Below are 21,033 nucleotides of genomic sequence, written 5' to 3'. Positions count from 1 at the left end.
CACAGCTATGCATCATCTTCATGATAATAAAGAGTAAGAGGCTGCAGGATATCTGAAAGGCTACTAGCATTTATGAGTTAACCATTCTCATCCATCGATAATAAAACAGCAAACCTATTATTGGTTTGCACACATATTGAAACACCAAGTGATCTCACCTTCTCCTGTTTGTGAGATGCAAACACACACACACACACACATGTAGTGATGATACCTATCTCCCTATGTACAATGCTAAGTTAGCACAAACGCGTTAGATGTTAGAAAGCCATCTTGCCGCTTCTGCTGCTTTTGCACGCGACACTGTAGTCACATGTTATTAATTAAGAAATGCTTACTCGACTTTGCTTCACATGAGAACTGTCTGTTGTTTAACATCTCTAACAGTGAGCAGCTTGGTCTGTACACCGTGTAAAGAACGAGTCTGGGTCACTAGACGGTGCATGTTGTTGTGTTCAGGTTGATCGTACCACTATTTAGCCATAATATGCACGCAGCTGCAGATACCTGAAAGACGAGTGCTTTTTAATATTGCAGTGCAGCATGTTTTAGAGTCAGTCGGCAGAAGAGTGTTCCCAGGAGAGAGCCTAGCTGATCCTGTGATGTGATTCCACTAAGCTGACCTATACGGTATGGGGTTCCCCATTCAAGCCTAGAGACCTTCTAATAGTCTAATAATAATACTATTAGTTTACTAGCGAAAGGAGGGTGGCTGCTTTCCACTGTCATTTTATAATGATTGCTCCTTTTATTTTCTATGGTATTGTAACAATGCTGATGGTTCTGATCTTAACCATTTGTCTGCTTATGTTAGCCAAAATACTGCATCTTAGGACGCGAGGTTTCTAAATTAAACTCTTTAAACTTTAACCGTGTCTTTGTTTATTCTGGTGTGGACTGATATGAGAATAAAAACAAAAAGGTATTTCTGATTCCCACCATTCCTGAGAATATTTTAAGTCGCTTGTTCTGGGTTGTATATACATTGGGACCGCCGAGCTAGATCTCGGATAACGAATGGGACACTAAGCTAGTCGGATAAGGGGTTCTGGGTTCTGAGGGGAGTTTTTGGTACACCACAATTCTCTGAGGTCCTGGGTTCCTGCGCATAGTTCTGTGCATAAGTAGAATCCCTGCAACATGGCGCACCTAACATTTGGTCTATTTGAGACGCCTTAGTAGTCACTCTGGTTTCCGGTTGACGAGAGTGACGGTTCCTTCAAGCTTGATCATTAAAAAGGTTATTTTTCCTGAACCCCAGTGCTACACTTGATATCGTTGTTTCGCTTTAGTGTGTCCTGATGGCGGTTGATATAGCCGCGCATAGTCGTACACCTCTGCGCCGTCATTTGTCAGCGTATGGGGTGCCAGATGAAGGGATGGCTGTTATTTTTGTGGTCAGTGCTGATGCGTCATACCCATATGAGTTGTTTTACTCATCGGTGACCTTTCCGGCGGTGGATGACGATGATACGTTTCACACCTATACTGCCACTGCGATTCCTGCGGTCTATACCCCATATAGGACACAAGAAATTCCTATTTCTGCCTGGCAGCATACTATTTGGTTTAATGGCGCCCTTCCCCATGCGGTTACACCGGCGAGAATGGGCCCGTTGTCTATTGCAGGGGCCACATGGCCGTTGCTAGCCGGATTTACGCCTCATCCCCGCTATCTCACGGTGGCGGTGGCTGAGTTCCACACTGCCCTTATTGTAGCACATAGGGCTTTAGTGCAGTACGTGTCACGCACCGTGTAGGCGGGGGCACCTGCTGTTGCGGGCCATCCTACGGACCACCACGCAGTGGTTATTAGTCCTGCTATGGTTAATTCGGTGGTGGGCAAGCGCCCCACCAGTAAGGATGAATTTCCTTATTGGCTTGCTGAGAAATTTGATCAACTGGAAGCAGTTTTTCCGAATACTGGTCCGGTGGAAAAACACAGGATACTCACCATTACTTTGCCCAAAGACCTGGTCCCGGACATTGCCGATTGTGACAACCGGGGGAAGGTCTTTGCGGCGACCTATTCGAAGTGCTATGGCACTCCGTCTATGTCTGTACTACCCTCCGTCATCAAGAAGGTTCAAGAGAACCATGGGGCGGAGGCGGCTATTGAATTGGGAATGAGGCTTGTCGACAGCTTTGATGTGGTTTGTTCCATGGTAATGGGCAACCTCAAAGGAGATGCCATGCAGTTCCAAGTTGGTAATATGCTGGAACTTGTGGATGTGAACGACAGGCCCAGGGAATTCGCTAAAATTATTCAGAAAGCCTACAGAATGGTGGGTCGTAGCGCATTGGGTGTGAAACCCACCGTGATCATTCCTGATGTAGTACAACAAACTAAGGTGAGTTCGTCTACTAAAGACGAAAAACCCAACTTTCCAAAGCAAAGTTGGAGAGCGAAGAAACAGGGGAAACAACAACAGAAACAGGGTTCTCGTTCTGCCTCACCCGACCGGTCGTCCAGTGACCGCACGTATGATCTGCGCGATCGTTCTCGTATTAAGTCACCTGATATATTTCAGGTTTCTGAACAACGCTCTCCTCGTTCTTCACAGGAAACATCGGCTTCACAATCCGGTGGCGGACACCGTGGGAAAGGAAGAGGTGCTCAAGGTCGTGAGCAACCTCGCCAGACCGACGGTAAAGACAAACAGGACGAGTCTGCACGTCAACGGCCCCCGTTTCAAAAAAAGAAAGTTGCTGCTCTAACGGCGAGGTATGCCTCAGATGGTACGGACACAGCTTCTGAACCTGACATGGGCGCTAACGCTGCTAGACAGCGTGGCGGAAGTTACAGTAGTGCGGCAAGCACTGCGTCCATATCTGGAGGTGACAGCAACTGATACATTTGTAAGTGTTGAAACTTCTGATACCCGCGTGGCTCCCCCTGAAAGACTGTTTGAAATTGTCCTTTTAATTGAGGGTGACATACAACGTAAAATTAGAGTGGTTTTTTGGGATAATCTAACCTCCACCTATGATATTCTTTTGGCAGAGGGTGATTGGCCCCCGGCTTTCGTTTTAGATGCTCCTCGAGGGGAGGACATGGTCCTCCCATCCTTTGGGCACACAGTACCGACGGAAAATTCTACGAGGTTGGCCGGGGAGTGGGCACAGGTGCTTGCGCCTGCGTTGAATCATAATCAGGTTGGCTGGGATAAATTTTCTCCCAACCATGAGATTCCGTTGCGGTCCACGCCCCAGCCACAACCCCAATATCCCATGCGTCGTGAGGCGCGACCTCACGTCGCTTCCACCCTTGAACAATTGGAATATCAGGGAGTAATTGAAACATGTTTTTCACCTATCAATAATCCTTTATTCACTGTGACGAAGCCTGACGGATCGTACCGCCTAGTTTTGGATTACCGGAACTTAAACTCACACTGCCGGACGTGCGCGGTGCAAAATACCCACGGTTCGGCTCTCGTCGATAGTCTCGTGAGAAAACGGTTTAAAACCACACTTGACATTTCCAATGGCTTTTATAGTCATAACCTGGCCCCTCTCAGTTATGAGTGGACAGCGTTCACCTCGGGTGGCATACAAAAACAGTTCAAAAGGCTCCCGATGGGCTATAAAAACAGCCCTGGGGTCTTTGCTGCTCGAGTGGTCTCTCTCTTAGAGATGGTAGACCCGGAGGCGTACTCGTATGTCGACGATATATATCTAATGGACGACGAGTTGCTTCCACACCTTGCTCACGTGGATAACATAATTACTATGTTTGCAGACTTCGGTTACAAGTTCAACTTTGCGAAGTCCCACATTGCCGAGTACACGGTGTTGTTCTTGGGGTACGAACTCAACAATGAGGGTCGAGGATTGGCTCCGCACTTCCTTGAGAAGTGTGCACGCCTCCGTGCTCCTACTACACTGAAAAAATTGCAATCCCTGCTGGGCTTTCTGAATTTCGGTCGCACGTATATTCCTGACTATGCCCAGCGTATCAAGCCGCTTTATGCCTTGGTACAACCTACTTTTTCCAAATCATGATGGCTGCCGGAGCATTCAGCTGCATTACAGTTATTGCAGGCTGACCTTCTTGCTTCGAAATTCTTACAAACGCGTGATAACCACACTAACCTGGTCATTAGAATTGTGCCGGGTACAGTGGGTTTCACATACTTAACGTTCAATGAGGGCGACACCGTCCCCATTGCATACAAATCACATCTGTACACTTCAGCTGAGCTGCGATTTTCCGCTGTCGAGAAAGTTCTGACAGCATTTCAGATGGCAATCCTGAAAGAACGTGCGCTTTCACAAGGGAAACGTATGCTGGTGGTGACACCATATCCTGCCCTCGAGGCAGTGACAAAAGCTAGTGTACCTAATTCTAAGGCTTTGCATCCAAGGTGGATACAATGGGCAACTTCCTTGACTTCGCCAGACGTCTCATATATCTTTGACGCGGCATTACAGACTCAGGAGTTCTTGCATTATGAATTCGTTCATCCACCTCCTGTGTCTTTGCGCCAGCACGAGGATTACCATTGTGTCATTTACACTGACGGGTCTGCACAGCCCGCAACTGGGTCAAAGCACGCCTATTCAGTGGCTTGCGCAATTGTGGTGGGTACATTCGTAAATGGTGAGTTCCAATCCGATGTTGTACATACACAGACATTGGGTGATTGTACCGCGCAGTTGGGGGAGCTTCGTGCTCTAGTGCTTGCACTGGAGTTTGCTGATCCTCGAGTCACTACTCTTATAGTGAGTGACTCGTTTTATTGTGTTCAAGCATACAACGATAATCTTCATTTCTGGTCTCAGAACGACTACCATGATTCCAAATGTTGCACGATTAAGCATAAGTTGCTTTGGGTTCGAGTGGCAGATCTTAAAGAACGTCTGCCTCTAGTGGATGTAATTCACACTCTTGGTCACCAACGTGTTGGCGTCCATGCTGTCGGTAACAGTTTAGCTGACGAGGCAGCAAAAACCGCAGTGGCGACATACTTAGTAGCAGCAGTTACAAGATCCAAAAGTAAGATCGATGATGACATCTTGGCGGCTATTGCTGCTACAGAGACGGGGAAGGGCTTTCCAAAAGGCTTCCCCTCTCATTACCATTATCACTTAAGTCCTGATAACATCCCGTTAGTGAGGATTAACGACGTTGGTGACAGATTGATTCCCAACGCGGACTGCAGACCTTCTTTGATATCAGCGGCCCACGAGGGCATGGCGTCCGCGCATGCCGGCGTTGCGGCTACGGTATCTTTATCACAGCAACGTTACTGGTGGTTTGGCTTATACAAACAAGCACGCGCCTATGTTCTTGATTGTGACATTTGTCAGCAGATCAAACCTTCATCTGTGGCGCGTCCACCACAAACGCAGTTGTATATTTCTAATAAACCACTTCTTTGCGTTTATTTAGATCATTGCGGTCCTTTTACCTCTGATACTGCGTACAAGTACATCTTGGTTGCAGTGGATTCATGCACACGTTTTCTGTGGGTGTGGCCACAAAGGAGTGCTGTGGCCCGTACTGTCATCAAGGATTTGCGTGTCTTTGTTGGAAGTTTTGCGTGAGGTACCTTTCATTCTGATCACAGCCCTGCGTTCGCCTCTAAGGCGTACAAAGAAGCTATGAGAAATTTGGGGGTCCGAGTCAAATTTTCGTCTCCATACCGGCCTGAGGGCAATAGTGTAGTGGAGCGGATGAACCGTGACTTAAAGCAATCTTTGACAGCCAGGGTTTTAGGTACTGGCCGGAACTGGCTAGCCCACTTGTATGACGTCCAACGTGCACTTAATAATCTCCCTAGAAGGTCTCTGGGTGGGCGGACCCCATACATGATGCTCTTTGGCATACAAATGTTTGTGTACAAAAAGACCTGTTCACAAGGTGAGCAAGTGGTTTATATATCCATAACGGTTGTCATACATTTTAGACAATCTTTAAAGCAAGTGAATGTATCATCTATGCTACTTGTTGGTGTGGCTCACTAGGAAAAGAAAAGAAAAGACAAATGTTTTGCATACGAGGTAAGACAGGATAACTGTCAATAAGTCTAAAAACTTATGTCTCCAACACCCAAACGTGGTGAAAAAAGAGGTGAAAAAAAGGTGAAAAAAGGGTGAGAGGGAGTGTTGGTGCCTCACGGTAGCAACACCAAGGAGGATTTAAGCAGGATGGTACTCGCCTGCTACCTCAAGATCTCATCATCAGCTACCAACACTCCAAAAGCAAGAAATGTGTGTAGGAGAAAATAATTGACTGTACAAGTGCTAGGATGTGTAATAAAAGAGGAAAGAACTGCGCTGTGATATGTGCACCATATTAAACCCCACAATGATATACAATGATATACAGGTTTGAGCTAGATTACACTGGCTTGCGTTTTTTATTCTATGCTGTGTGATTGCTCATATTTAAAATGCCGACATGTTTCATTGCCTTCTGGGTAAACTCACGGCAACTTCTGCAGGGCGTGGGGTCTTTTCATTCCACCCTGCACCTCTGTTTGTCAATTAAAAACAATTCTGTTGGAGACAAAAAATAAACAAAACAACACAGGACAAACTTGGTTGGCAACCGGTTTACAAAGGGACTAATACCCTATGTATTGCATTCCGAATCACACCATATTTACCGGGATATTGCCCACCATGGGCATACCTTTACCCTTGAGTCCTTGTGGCTGTGTGTACGCATTCAAGGCTCCGCTATTCAACTCCAATCGTGAGTCTGTAATATATAATAAGGGTCATGAGACTGCCAGTATCAAATGCCTGCCCCTGGTGGTGTCATCGATAATTATAACTCATGTGTCTCAGTCCTATTAGGTATCTACCCTTCAACTGTGTACTTCCTTAAATCTTCCTCATGCTCGGCATCTGGTTAGGTAAGCTCTGTCCCCTTACAATGGCATACCCTTTATCGAGTTCGTACATACCCAATTAGCATTGAAACCTAGCCTCCCGCTCCAATTAAGGTGGCCCAAGTTCCTGTCTCTTTTTGCCGAGTGCCCCAAATCAAACTTCATGGATCGGGACTCACCGTGGAAGCGTCTGTAACTGGCGTCTGTAACAGCAACAACGCGGCTGTTGTGTTTCGTGGTTTAAGAACGTGATCACGTTCACCACGTGACCTAACTTCAAAAGTCCCGTCCTCCTCAGGGAATTCGCGGGTCCCGTAGTGTAAAAGAGGCTGCCATGTTGGAATGGTAAGCTCCTTACTATGCTACACGGTGATTAGAATTAGCCCGCACAACTGAGTATAACCCCCCAGTGACTGACGAAGGTTCATTACAACATATGTTTTATACACCCATCTGGTGGATTATGTCGCATTTGTTGGTAAATCGCCCCATTTGTAACATTTAAAGCCCGCACCTAGGTCTTTCCATAAATACCCCTTCAAATGCATTTTAATTTATTGTTTTTTGTTTTTCTGTTGGAAAATGACCAAGTGGTTGATGGAAATACCCTGCCATGTACAGTCCCTTCTACAACAGTGAGGGATGTTGCCTTAACTCTCATGTTCTCAAATGATGACAATGAGAAATGGGACATGTTCTAATACACTCTTTAGGTTAACTCGTTGCTGAATGTTTGGACCTGTTAGATGTATAGTTCCCAAGTTTTTACTGTCTGAGATCTTTAATAACATATATGCTGATAAACATATTATGGTGTAAGCACTAGACTGAACGGTTTATGTGTTAACCTTATTCCATTCAATAAAGTCGTTCAATCCATTTTGATCTACACCCTCCTGGATCCAACGTGCTTCCCTGCTGTTCAATCTGGATTCCATGTTGAACTGATCGCCTGTCACCTTTTCCAACACTACCCAGCGCAAATCTTGAGGGGTATGTTTATGGGTCTGGAAATGTTGCACCAGTTTAGTGCTCAATTTACCTGCGCGTAGCGTACTAAGGTGTTCTTGTATCCTTGTTTATACCTTCCTGGTGGTGAGGCCGATATAGTGGAGCTCACAGGGGCATGTCAGTCTTTAGATGATATAAGACGTGTTACAGTTGCTAAATTTATTTAGAAACCAGATTTTTTTTATTTACAAGGGTGACACTTTTAGTAGGTGATGTAAATGCACACACAGAGCAATGACCACAGGGGTAATGCCCCGGAGGGATGTTGGTCTCACGTGGATTCATTTTGGGTCTGGTATGAACCAGCCGGTCTCGGATGTTCGCCGATCGTTTAAATGCGAAACGGGGTGGGGGCATTTGCATGTTGGTGGTACTAAGCAAATGCCAATGTCTGCGGATAATCTGCCTGATTTTGGTAGAGAGTGGCCCAAAGGTGGTGACCACTGGAATGCATTCACCTTTTTCCCTAGAGGTTTTTTCCAAAAGGGCCGCACGGGGCGTGTTATAGGCTCGTTTTTTTGCCTGTTTTATGACCTTTTTGGGATATGCTCGATTTTCTAACTTGGTGGCCAATACATTGGATTGTTCAGAATATTCTTGTAAGGTGGAACAGTTACGGCGGTATCTTAAGAACTGTCCCACAGGCAAGTTGTCACGAAGAGCTCTGGGGTGGTATGATCTATAATGCAGCAGGGAGTTTTTATCAGTTGATTTGTGATGCACCCTGGTCACGAGCTTGTCATCTTCAGCCTGAATGACAAGGTCCAGATATACTGCAGATGTTTTGCTCATCGCCCAGGTGAACTTTAAACAGCTATCTAGACCATTCAGCCAAGTTAGAAAATCCCTGAGTCTCTCTTCCGTACCTTCCCATATGCACAGTACATCGTCTATATATCTCTTCCAGAGGACGATGTTCCTCTGGAAGAGATTGGTGTCAGAATGGATGTGGTACGCTTCAAATCTTTAAAGATTGTCTAAAATGTATGACAACCGTTATGGATATATAAACCACTTGCTCACCTTGTGAACAGGTCTTTTTGTACACAGTTCATTGAGTGGGGGATGACCTGTTCTCTGCCCCTTTAGCTCCTTATTGTAGATTGATACAAATGTTTGTCCCAGACCTTGATGGTCTAGACATGGCGGCGTTGGCCGCACCCTTTGACCTAGATGATCACTGTGCTGTATTGCAGAATCTTCAAGAAGCCAGAGACGCTCTAGCGAAGGAACACGTACATCTGATGCTGCACTTCAGATTCTGGTAGTCGGCAGGCTACCTCGAGTTGGTGACCTGGTCCGTGAGAAGGTGGAGACCAAGAAGGAGTTCGGTCCCTCTTATCGTGCACCAGTTCCGGTGCTTGGAGTACAGGGTACTCGTACAGTCATTTTACCTCCACTTCCTGGTCGCAAGGATAACAGGTACATCTCTATTGACAATGTCAAGCTACAGCGAGTGGCCGATACTTCTTAGTATGACACCAGCGGTTTCTTGCTCTTCGATGCTGAGAAATTCTGTTGTAGCCCCTGCTTCTAACGCATTGCCTGATTTTGCCGTTGAGATGCATGCAGTCACTTGACCTTTGCTACCACCGACGGCTAGTGATCTGCCTGAAGATCCTAAGTATGCTTATCCTACAGAAGTCCCGGTGCCTCTTTTGCAATCAACTGCGATTACCCAGTCACATTCTTCCTTTGACAATAATTCTATGACTTCCATTGCCCCGTCAAAGGTTTCCATTTTTGCTGCCTGGTTCAAAAGACATTTTTTGATTCCCCCTTGGACTTACATTTGGCTGGTGCTCATAGGTATTTTTTTGTTTATGTCCATTGGCTTTGTGGTAGTGTTTTTTAGACTTATCAATGGACACTACCTGAAAGAAAGATCTACAATTCGTCTCATTGATGGAACTTTGGCCCCCCACTCCTCATCACATATCATGAAGAGAGACCAGACATTTGTGAACATTACCGCCTGGCCTGTCCGTGATGGGATTGCTTGGGATGCAGTTAAATTTCAAATTCATGGCCCCACTGAAGTAATTAATGTGCCAAATATATTTCGTGTTTCTATGGGTGATGTGGTTAAACAGAACATCTACTCGGATGATTGGGATGTCAAAGCCATTGAAGCGCTGTTATCTGATTTGAAATATTATGCTGCATTTGATGCTGAAGATTTGTATTTAGATACTGCAAATTATGATGAGCAATTCTGCTATCAACATTATGGCACACACTTCCTGCACAAAGCAAATACTTTTAGGAATTTTGTAAATTACACTCAATGGGAACACTGCCCCGCACCTAGGCTGGGCAGCTCAGCCACGTTAGTGCAGAAATATACTTATTTTTCTGGTTTCAGTGTATCAAACCCGGCCTCCTTTTATTTTAAGGTAGCGCCTGAGTCTGCTCCTAAAGTTAGACTGACACACACCAAATTGTTGTATTCCAAGTCCTTTATGGATGATTTGGCAATTGGAGGATATGATCTGTGGAAGGCTACTATTGATCTTAAATCGGTTTGGGGTTCTAAACCGTGGCAAGTACAGGGAACAGAAGCTTTGCATCGTGCCTGTCTTATCCCGAATCATATGTTATTTTTAAATTCTTCGATTTTTCAGACAACCTGTTTTGGATTGGGTACTACAAAAAAATTAAATTCACCCTCGATTCCGGATCTGGGTGCTTACCCTGGTTGGGGTAATCATACGGATCTTCCCCTTTCTAACTTGCAGGCATACGTGTCCAACACATCTTTCAACATTACTGATTTGAATCCGGAACAGGTGGTTGGTGTGGCAGACAAGTTCAGATGTCTGTCAACATCGGTTTCTAGGTTTCAAACAGGGGTATACACAAGTTCGTGTGGACCCACGTTTTGAATCCTCTCATAGTGTAACTACCTACTCTGTGGGGAAGTTATGCCAATCATGGCTGCAACATTCTACTTTGTCATCTGTTAAACTTCATTTATCAAAATTAAACGACAAAATAGATTTGAATGATTTTGGGAAGGGTCCTGCTACTGGCAGGTCCAAAAGATGGGTATATGGTGTTTACAACGAAGTTTGGAAGCTGTCGCAGATTGAGGCTGCATCCAGATTATGTGCTATTGATCAAGCCAATATGGAGAAAGTGTTGGCTGTAATAGATAATAGCATTAACACCCTGTCTTCCAGAATTTATACTTTAGATAATATTGTGTCCTCTGTGTTAGACATTGTGCAAGACGATTTGTCGGTATTGTAGCATGGTCAAAACCAATTGCGTTCTATTATGCAGTTTGCATGGACCTCGCAAATGTTAAAGGCAGGGAAAGTTCCTTGGGATTACATGAATGTTTCATCTTTGTTCCTCCCTTTTAATTTAACTGCAAAGCAACAGTTTATGTCCATGAAAGATGCTACTTACTCACTGCTGCACATTGAGAAGTTAGAATTTTTACCTTTCTCGGTTGCTGAATTAAATTCGGCAGTGTGGCTTATCCACGGGTTGATCACGTTACCTTTTCCCCTGTTTAAGTTTAGTTCGTGCATGAAACATTATGCTCTTGGCAGATATGAACAACTCGGTTCTGCCTTCCTGCACGAGGTTTGGTCACTCCCATTCACGTATAGATGTGTGAGAGAAGGTACAGAGGTTTACTTAAAAGGGGAGGAGTGTACTTCCACTCCAGATCACTCTGTAGTTTGTAGACACATTCAATTACATGGTGCTTGTAATGTACAGGCCCCTAATTTGGCGTGCATCCTGAAAGGGATTACGGTGCCGGTTATAACACCGTCTTTTACGCTGCTTGCTAACGGTAGTTATTTGATATTAAATAATGAAGCTTGCTGTGGGATGTTAGTGGGAATTCCTTACATAGTGACAGTATCACAGCGAGTAGTTTGCTGCAATAACGTCCTTTTCCCACCCCCGCATGGCCGTCTCGATGTTTCTATCTGGCCTTCTATTCCAACCTTGAAAGCAGAGTTCAACAAGATGAGCAGAATAAGGGCTCTATTGTTACAGAAAGAAGTCGCGTTGACTTCATCCCGTGAAACATTTGTCCTTCACGTCGCTAATACACGCACTGAAGTACAAGCTCTTTTGAACACTGATCTCCCACTACATTTTGGAACCCTGATTCAGACTATCTTTAATGCCTCATCAACTAGTGGCTTGGTTCATTTTTTTAAATTGTGGGCTCCGGCTTCATGACCTCCTTTCAAACTATTTTTGGTGTGATCCCCGCATTTTTTCATTCTATTTTTTCCAGCGTCTTCGGAGATCTCCCTTTGCTTCTCGTCCTCGTAGCTGGGGTGCTTCTACTGATTTGCGTGCTGCGCAATGGATGCACAAATTGCGTACCAAGGCAGCATGCCCAGGCTGCTCCATCTGCGTAACCGGATGCTTGATAACTGTGGCACTTTACCATTGGCGACTTAAACAGGGCCTATGGATTGTCGTTCCGGTTGCCCTTCTTTACTTGTGTGCAACCTGTTTTTCATTGCCTAGATTGTCCATTCCAGTGGGCTCTGGATTTGTGCTTGTCGTCATCGGTGTCGCCTGCTCCGGATTATGGTCAGCTGATGACCCCCTTGGTGGTTCATGAGTTGGACTGTTCTGGCATCGGGATTATGGCCTGTGCGGCTGCGCATGGAGTCCTTGGGAACTGGGACATCGGAAAGGCAGCTGCTGACTTCTTGGAACGCAGTTATCTTGAAGAACCCGCCTGTTGTCCAAGTTTGGTGCTTGAGGTTCCTTTAGTCGAGGAACACGTGTGTTCCTTTCCTTTGCTTAACTGGATGGCTGATACTTTTGCGGGCCGTTCCAATGATTTTCTCTTGGAAGGAGTTGCAACTTATTGTGCCTACACCCTGATGGATTGACATTGTGCCCTCGTCATTTCATGGTACGCCCATCGATGTTTTGATTTTTTCCCTTTTGAGGAGGTTTTTTCCTAACAACATCGTTTTTCTTTTTATTTTTTTCTTCGAACATTTTCACTTACCTTGTATGGACTTATAGTTCATGCCCTTGGCTCTGTTCTATCGAACTTGAACTCTGCGTTCTTGAAAGTGCGCCCCTAGTGGTTAGTGGTCCGATCAAAGGGGGGTGTAGTGATGATACCTATCTCCCTATGTACAATGCTAAGTTAGCACAACCGCGTTAGATGTTAGAAAGCCATCTTGCCGCTTCTGCTGCTTTTGCACGCGACACTGTAGTCACATGTTATTAATTAAGAAATGCTTACTCGACTTTGCTTCACATGAGAACTGTCTGTTGTTTAACATCTCTAACAGTGAGCAGTGACCTTGGTCTGTACACTGTGTAAAGAATGAGTCTGGGTCACTAGACGGTGCATGTTGTTGTGTTCAGGTTGATCGTACCACTATTTAGCCATAATATGCATGCAGCTGCAGATACCTGAAAGACGAGTGCTTTTTAATATTGCAGTGCAGCATGTTTTAGAGTCAGTCGGCAGAAGAGTGTTCCCAGGAGAGAGCCTAGCTGATCCTGTGATGTGATTCCACTAAGCTGACCTATACGGTATGGGGTTCCCCATTCAAGCCTAGAGACCTTCTAATAGTCTAATAATAATACTATTAGTTTGCTAGCGAAAGGAGGGTGGCTGCTTTCCACTGTCATTTTATTATGATTGCTCCTTTCATTTTCTATGGTATTGTAACAATGCTGATGGTTCTGATCTTAACCATTTGTCTGCTTATGTTAGCCAAAATACTGCATCTTAGGACGCGAGGTTTATAAATTAAACTCTTTAAACTTTAACTGTGTCTTTGTTTATTCTGTTGTGGACTAATGTGAGAATAATAACGAAAAGGTATTTCTGATTCCCACCATTCCTGAGAATATTCTAAGTCGCTTGTTCTGGATTGTCTATACATTGGGACCGCCAAGCTAGATCTCGGATAACGAATGGGACACTAAGCCAGTCGAATAAGGGGTTCTGGGTTCTAAGGGGAGTTTTTGGTACACCACAATTCTCTGAGGTCCTGGGTTCCTGCGCATAGTTCTGTGCATAAGCAGAATCCCTGCAACACACATTCCCCACCACTCATTCATATTCTTGTGGATGGGCTGTTAACAACTAAAAGCAAATAATCGATCTTGTGCCCCTGTTTATAGCTGTTGCATGTGTCTAAAAGAAATCAATGCAGTCTGAATATTGACAGTTAAACTACTACAAAAGAATTGTCTGGACCAGTGGTGGACGACCCAGAGTTATGAATATGAATTGCTATGATGTCATTTAGGGTATGGTCCCAATCTTGAAGTGAAGTGTTCAAGTAGGACCATCTATTCTTCTTTGGGATAGTGTGGCAACAACATTTAAAACTGACAAGGATGACATTCTCTTTAAGATGTGCAAATTATGAGTGCCTTTTACAAACATCTCAATATATATGAAACTAATTATTATATTTTCATTTGCCAACTTAAATCATATCCTTTAATTCAAATGCTGATGTAATTACTCTTACATTCACTGTTTCTTCCTTCAAGGGAAGAATTAATTGATTCATGCTCAAACTCTGTAGGCCTCATGAAACCTTTTCATTTCTATCACCTTCAGGATGTCACCAGACAGCCACTCTTAAAGTTAATGAGGCAATTAATTTCACCCAAGAAAACAAGCTTGTACCTTGCTCCGTTTTAATTTACTGCGCTAATAACTAGTACCACTACGTGTTTCTTAACAAAGCGATTTGCACCTACAAATTATAAGAGTAATTATGAGCGATGATGCAGAATCTGCTCAAGCTGCTAAGTCACACAGACATTTTCAGAGCCAATTGCACTGGGGTCAGAAGATATGAATATTGCAATCAAGTGCCTTCAATAACCTGCCTAGCAGCAAGACACACTTAAAATATACTTCTGTACACAACCATATATCTGAGGAATATGCCTTTTAATGACATAAATATAAAATATTGAAATTAATTACTATTATTTTTCATAAACCGTGAAGTATCGCAAGAAAAAAAGAAAAATGGTGACATTTGTCCTTTGCATGGAATTTTATGTTAGCTACACACAAGTTAAAATTACACTGATGCTACCAATGTTAGAAAGAAGTCCTTTGCAACTCCCACCATTCAAGCCACGAAGGAAAATGAGATTTTCTTAACGTTTGTTGGCTCAAATTTAGTAGGGAGGCCTGAGTGACAGGGCAATATTCGGAGAACATAGATGAGAGGCTATGTGTAAAAAGGAAACTGAAATGTTCACAACAAATAGTAAGTGATAAAATGTAAAGAATCCAAAACATCAAATGAAGGAAATAGTTCAAGGGATTAAAGAATAATAAATAATACAAGGTACCACATTTCTACATTCCACTATTATCAGATTTCAAGATAACACACATCTATATTTAACTATTTGGCTTAATAATTTCACACAATTAAACGGTAAACCCATTTTTTGGAAAGCATAGAGAAAAAATAGTTTCATATGGATAAAGCAACTATTTGTTAATAATACCCTCTTGACATTCACTCAAGCACAACTAAGTTTTGGTCTATCATCCTCCTTTAATAATGCATTTCAAACATTACATAACATAATATTTAATACATCGTCAAAGTACAAAAATACGTGCGCTCTCAGGTAAGTAAACGACACATCCGAGTTGTAGTAGTGATCAGGTTTATTCCATAACGCGTTTCGACTGCGTCCGCAGCCTTGCTCACATGGAACCGTGTACTGGAAAACTAGATGCAAATATATACAAAGGACACAACTTAGAGGGCAGTGGAGTCAAAATAGGACTAAGAGAAAGAAGGCGTCCGCCATCTTGGAAAGGTCAACATTGGTAAACATAGTGAAAGGCAAAATGCAAAGCAAATTCACAATGACGTAATGCAAAAACGACCAACAGTACAATTGTACGAAAGAACATACTCCACTGTTACATATGTGATAGGTCAAATGACCGCAAAAAGTATATGGCTCGAAAAACAATAATATATCGTAGCACTTGTAGATGACTCACAGTAAACTTAACGTAAAATGAATACCTAGTGGACTGCGAGCATCGTGATACCGCGTCTTACATAATTGGAAACGCTAGGCCAGTGTGGAAGTACTGCAAAGTAATAGACTTCCGCTCTGCATGGAAAGGTGGCTGAGTAGCCAGACAAAGGGGGGGGGAGAGCTGGACCCCTTACGAGTATTAACAATAAAGGATGGTGTGGTGATAAGAAAGAGTCAGTGATGGCATAGTCAACTGAGCAGTGGTTGCATATTGCAGACCAATGTCATGTCAGTGCGTGTTGCACGAAGTGCAAAGTTGACCCTAACATAGTTCATGGGCAAGCGAGTCCATGATCTGACGTACATGCATAGTGCTCATACAGTGCAAGACATCTGGTCTTTCAAATCATGAGGAATAAAATAGGCAGTGTGCCAAGATAAGAAACAAGTTAAGAAACATGTTAGAAAGACAGTGATGAGCAAGTGCCCTGGGTCAAAAGATAACCAAAAACCACTTATCCTGTTGCTCTCAAAGCCCTTCTTGAAGTGTCCAGTTGTGAATCAAGTGCCCCAATTCTCTAAGTGAAGGTGAAGACGTGACTCCGAAGAGAAGGTTAGGCACCTGTGTGGTGATTAGGTGCCTTCCTTATCTCCTGCAATTAAAACATGAGATAAACATTAGCTGACAAGTAAGAGAAATATGCAAAATACCAAGACGAAATAAAACACAAGAAGGTACATCCTAGAAAATACAAGACATCCCCTGTAAACTGTCGGAACGTAAATAATTACTCTTTTTTCAGATGTATTGACAGTTCCTCGTCCTGGTTCATCCCGCCAGGGGCCTTAGTTTGGAGATCTACAATGTATTTGGACTCTCTCTGTCTGAGTTTGAGTGTCCTGTTACCCCCTCTGTGATCTAACCGGACTTGTTCCAAAATAAAATACTTCAGTAGTGAGGAGTCAGAATAGTGTCGCTCTTGGAAATGTCTCGCCACCGGGTATTTGGGGTCTTTATTGGTGATGGCCCGCTTGTGTTCAAGTACCCTTTTCTTGGCCATCAGGGTAGTGCTGCCTATATAGTAAAGGCCACATGGGCATTCTATCACATATATAACGAATGTGGTACTGCATGTGAGGAACTGGGTTATTGCTCTCTGATTGTGACCTTGTTCGTATGTTTTACGTGATGTACTGGCCGAACAAGCCTTGCAGTGACCACATGGGAAGAAACCTCTGAGGTTCTGGATACCTCTGTCTTGAATCAGAGTGATGTCACTGTGTACTAGTATATCCCTAAGGTTTCTTCCTCGCCTATATGTGATATTGGGTCTGTCCTTGAAAGTATGTCCTATGCTGTTGTCATTCTTAAGTGTGTTCCAATTTTTTGACAGAATGCGTCTGATGCCATCAGACTCCGTATTGTAGGTCATGATCACCCTGGTTTCTGCATCCCCAGTTTCCTCCATTTCTGTGGTCTTATCCCTGAGTGTGTCTGTTCTATCCACGGACTCTACTCTGCAGATCGCTTTCTTAAGGACCCAATTGGGGTAGCCTCGAAGTTTAAATCTTTCAATCATGACTTTGCTTTCTTTCTCGAATGCTTCTCTGCTGCTACAATTTCTTTTAGCCCTCAGCAGTTCACCAAAGGGGATACTCCATTTGAGGGTGTCCGGGTGGCTGCTGAGGGCATGTAGGATACTGTTGCCTGCTGTACTCTTGCGGTATAATGAGGTATGTAGTGTGTTGGATCTTACCTCTACCTTCACATCTAAATATTCGACCATGTTGTCGCTAATGCACCCAGTGAGATGTATGTTGCGGTCATTGCAGTTGAGTTCTTGTATGAAATCTAGGGCCTCTGTCCGACTGCCTTTCCATATAATGAAAAGGTCGTCAATGTATCTGAGCCAAAGAGCTACTTTGCTCAAATTCTTGATGGCAATCTTTTCTGAAAAAATCTCCTCCTCCCAGAGGCCCATGGAGAGATTGGCAAAACTCGGTGCCAGACAAGAACCCATCGCGGTACCAATCAGCTGTTTATGGATGGTACCGTTGAAGATGAAGATGTTATTGGTGAGGCAGAATTCCGTCATTTCAATGATCATGTCATTGTGTTCCAAATATTTGATCTCTCTTTGGTTAAGGAAGTGCCTGCATGCATCTAGTCCCTGTTGATGGTCGATTATGGTGTACAGTGATTGTACGTCTAGTGTGAGGAGTAGTAGGCCATTCTCCCATTCGATCTTTTCTAGTTTACCCAGGAAATCTTTAGTATCCCTCACGTAACTTGGGAGCTTGGTGACAAATTCCCTGAGAAAATGGTCCACATATTTGGATATGTGCTCTGCTACACTTCCTATGGAGGACACTATGGGACGGCCAGGTGGGGATGTGGCACTCTTGTGGACCTTGGGAAGAAGGTAGAGCACCGGTATCTTGGGAAAATCCCTCTTGAGATAACAGTACTCTTCCCACTCAAGGATCCCTTTGTCTCTCCAAGTGATGAGTTTGTCCCATATCAGAATGACACTTTCATTGTACACCTCCCTAGTGATCTGCATGTAGGAATTGGTGTCCCCTAGTTGTCTGAGGGCCTCGGCAATGTATTGTTCTCTATCCAGAATTACGACATTACCACCTTTGTCTGCTGGTCGGATGACTATGTCTGTGTCATCAGCTAATGATTTGAGAATTTGTCTCTGATTAAATGTCAGATTACTTTTAGACTTGTTGCCAAAGTGTGATTTGTTTCTCAGATCAATAAGGGCCTTGGTGACGTTGTCGTGGAATGTGTCAATGCCGTCGTGAGGTAGTGTGGGTAAAAAAGTCGAAGGTGGTTTAAAACCAGTAGAGGCGGCTGAGTCATGGGTGATGTCCATGGCATCCAAGATGTCTGTTACCTCCGTGGTCTGACTGTCCCTATTCGTGTCGTTATTAAGTTCGAAAAGGGTGGTAAGAGTATTAAGATCCCCTATCTCTAGGTTAGCTTCATGTTCCTCCTGTGTGTTAGTGTCAGTGGCTACTCTGGGCTGTTGGCGACGTAATATATGCCACTTCTTTAGCTTAAGCTTTCTGACATATTTGAAGAGGTCAATTCTTGTTTCAACATAGTTAAAACTGGAAGAGGGGCAAAATGACAGACCTAAGCATAATGTGTACTTCTCCACATCACTTAAATGTCTTTTAGACAGATTAATAATAGTTTTATTAACCATGTTGTAGTCCATCAATATGTTCTGTTGGAGCGCGTCTTGTTGCTTCCCATACGCCCCCTTCCTCTGCCTCTTCTGCCACTGTTGTCTGATTCGTTGCCGTCTGTTCCTCCGTCTACTCGGCCTCTTCCTCGTGCTCGTCCTCTCTGGCCCCTCGATCTCGGTGTTGTTGTGTCTCTCGTACTCTGTCGTGTTTGTCGCATTGTCCGGTATTCGTCTAAAAAAGTGATGGTGCGGGTACTGCGTTCCTCGCCTGAAGTCTCCCCTTTGGATATGTCCGATTCCGTATCGCTAGCAGTGGATATCTCTGAGGGTACTTCTTCCACCGGAATAGCCTTCTCTGTTGTAGGTGTTTCTTTGTCCTTGTAGAGATGATCGTATTTTCGGCTAAAAGTTAGTATTCTCCCGCTATCGTAGTCTCCATAGTCTCTGTTAAGTTTCCTCTGTTTACGCCCTTTGATGTCCTCCTCGTGTTTTACCAGTCTCTCTTTCATATTCTCCATTGCCTTGTTGTAGGTCTCAGTACTCATGTTTTTGGTGAGGTCTTCTTGAAGTTCTTTAATTTCTTTCAATAGTGCATCGCGGTCGATCCAGGCGTACTTTATCAGTATCTCCAGCATGCGTCTGGAGCTGAGTGCCGAGTTCTGGGACCATTCTTTGAGCATTTCGGGGTTTGGTTTTTCATACGAGGGTGTAATGAAAATCCTCAGGCCTCTCGGAGCCATCTCCTGTTCCACGTAGTTTTGTAGTGAGATGGCCTCCCACCATTTCGATATCTCTGCTCTCTTGGTTTTCTCCAGTTTCCTCAGTTTGTCCTCTGTTGTGCGTGTTTCAGGATTGATGGCCTCTTTATGATTCTTTGGTCCCGGTTTCCTCGTGAATAAAGTAAGAGCAGCTGCTCTTCTTTCAGCCTCATCTTCCATGATGCACTAATCTGATCACTCAATTCTGTCCAAAACAGTAAGTGCGTTTATTACCCCCCTCTTACCATAGTAGAGGGTTCTTTCTGCCGTGGTATAAGGTATGTATGTTAACACAGTCAATCTTCTAATGCACGAAAGTGAACTGTTGTGCAGCGAGTCGTACGACAATGATGGTCTCTCCCCCCACAGTACACACAGAGAGAAGCGGGGTTACAGGCAGGGAGTAATCGATCCTTCTCACGTCTCCTTCCCCACTGTACCTCTGTAAGTAAGTCACTGAAATCGCGTGTGTATCGCTAGTGTGGTACAGATGGTAACTACCCAGTGAGCGGTCCCGCTGCCCCGGTTGGATAAGACGTCTCGTGCATCCGCCGATGCACGCTAAATCAGATCTGTCCTAGGGACGGAAACTCATACACACGGGCTTACCTCTGCCTGAAGATCCATGGTCAGCGCTCGTCGTTGATCGTGCTGAAGATTGTTGGTATAAAAAGGGAAACCACGGCCGGTGCAGCGCTGTCCTCAATAATGATCCAAAATCCACAAACGCTTCTTCCGGACAGCTGGCACCCTTGGAAAGTGGCGTACACGCCGGCGAAGCAACCGGCAAGATTATCGTCAAAGTACAAAAATACGTGCGCTCTCAGGTAAGTAAACGACACATCCGAGTTGTAGTAGTGATCAGGTTTATTCCATAACGCGTTTCGACTGCGTCCGCAGCCTTGCTCACATGGAACCGTGTACTGGAAAACTAGATGCAAATGTATACAAAGGACACAACTTAGAGGGCAGTGGAGTCAAAATAGGACTAAGAGAAAGAAGGCGTCCGCCATCTTGGAAAGGTCAACATTGGTAAACATAGTGAAAGGCAAAATGCAAAGCAAATTCACAATGACGTAATGCAAAAACGACCAACAGTACAATTGTACGAAAGAACATACTCCACTGTTACATATGTGATAGGTCAAATGACCGCAAAAAGTATATGGCTTGAAAAACAATAATATATCGTAGCACTTGTAGATGACTCACAGTAAACTTAACGTAAAATGA

At 44.1% G+C, this 21,033-nt stretch overlaps 1 protein-coding gene across 1 annotated transcript in view; it reads left to right on the top strand.

Annotated features, from left to right (window-relative positions):
• The window catches only part of LOC146862839 (uncharacterized), a 57,142-nt gene extending 40,714 nt beyond the window's left edge, over nt 1-16,428 (top strand). The window contains exons 2-3 of the mRNA XM_085643114.1: nt 4,045-5,229; nt 16,378-16,428. Of these exons, the coding sequence (XP_085499240.1) occupies nt 4,045-5,229; nt 16,378-16,428 (1,236 nt within the window). The remainder of the gene's footprint in view (nt 1-4,044; nt 5,230-16,377) is intronic.
• The last annotated feature ends 4,605 nt before the right edge of the window (nt 16,429-21,033 follow it).

The sequence above is a fragment of the Triturus cristatus genome, chromosome 2_2 (assembly GCF_964204655.1).
Source record: "Triturus cristatus chromosome 2_2, aTriCri1.1, whole genome shotgun sequence".
NCBI lineage: Eukaryota > Metazoa > Chordata > Amphibia > Caudata > Salamandridae > Triturus > Triturus cristatus.
This window is presented reverse-complemented; position numbering and strand designations above follow the sequence as displayed.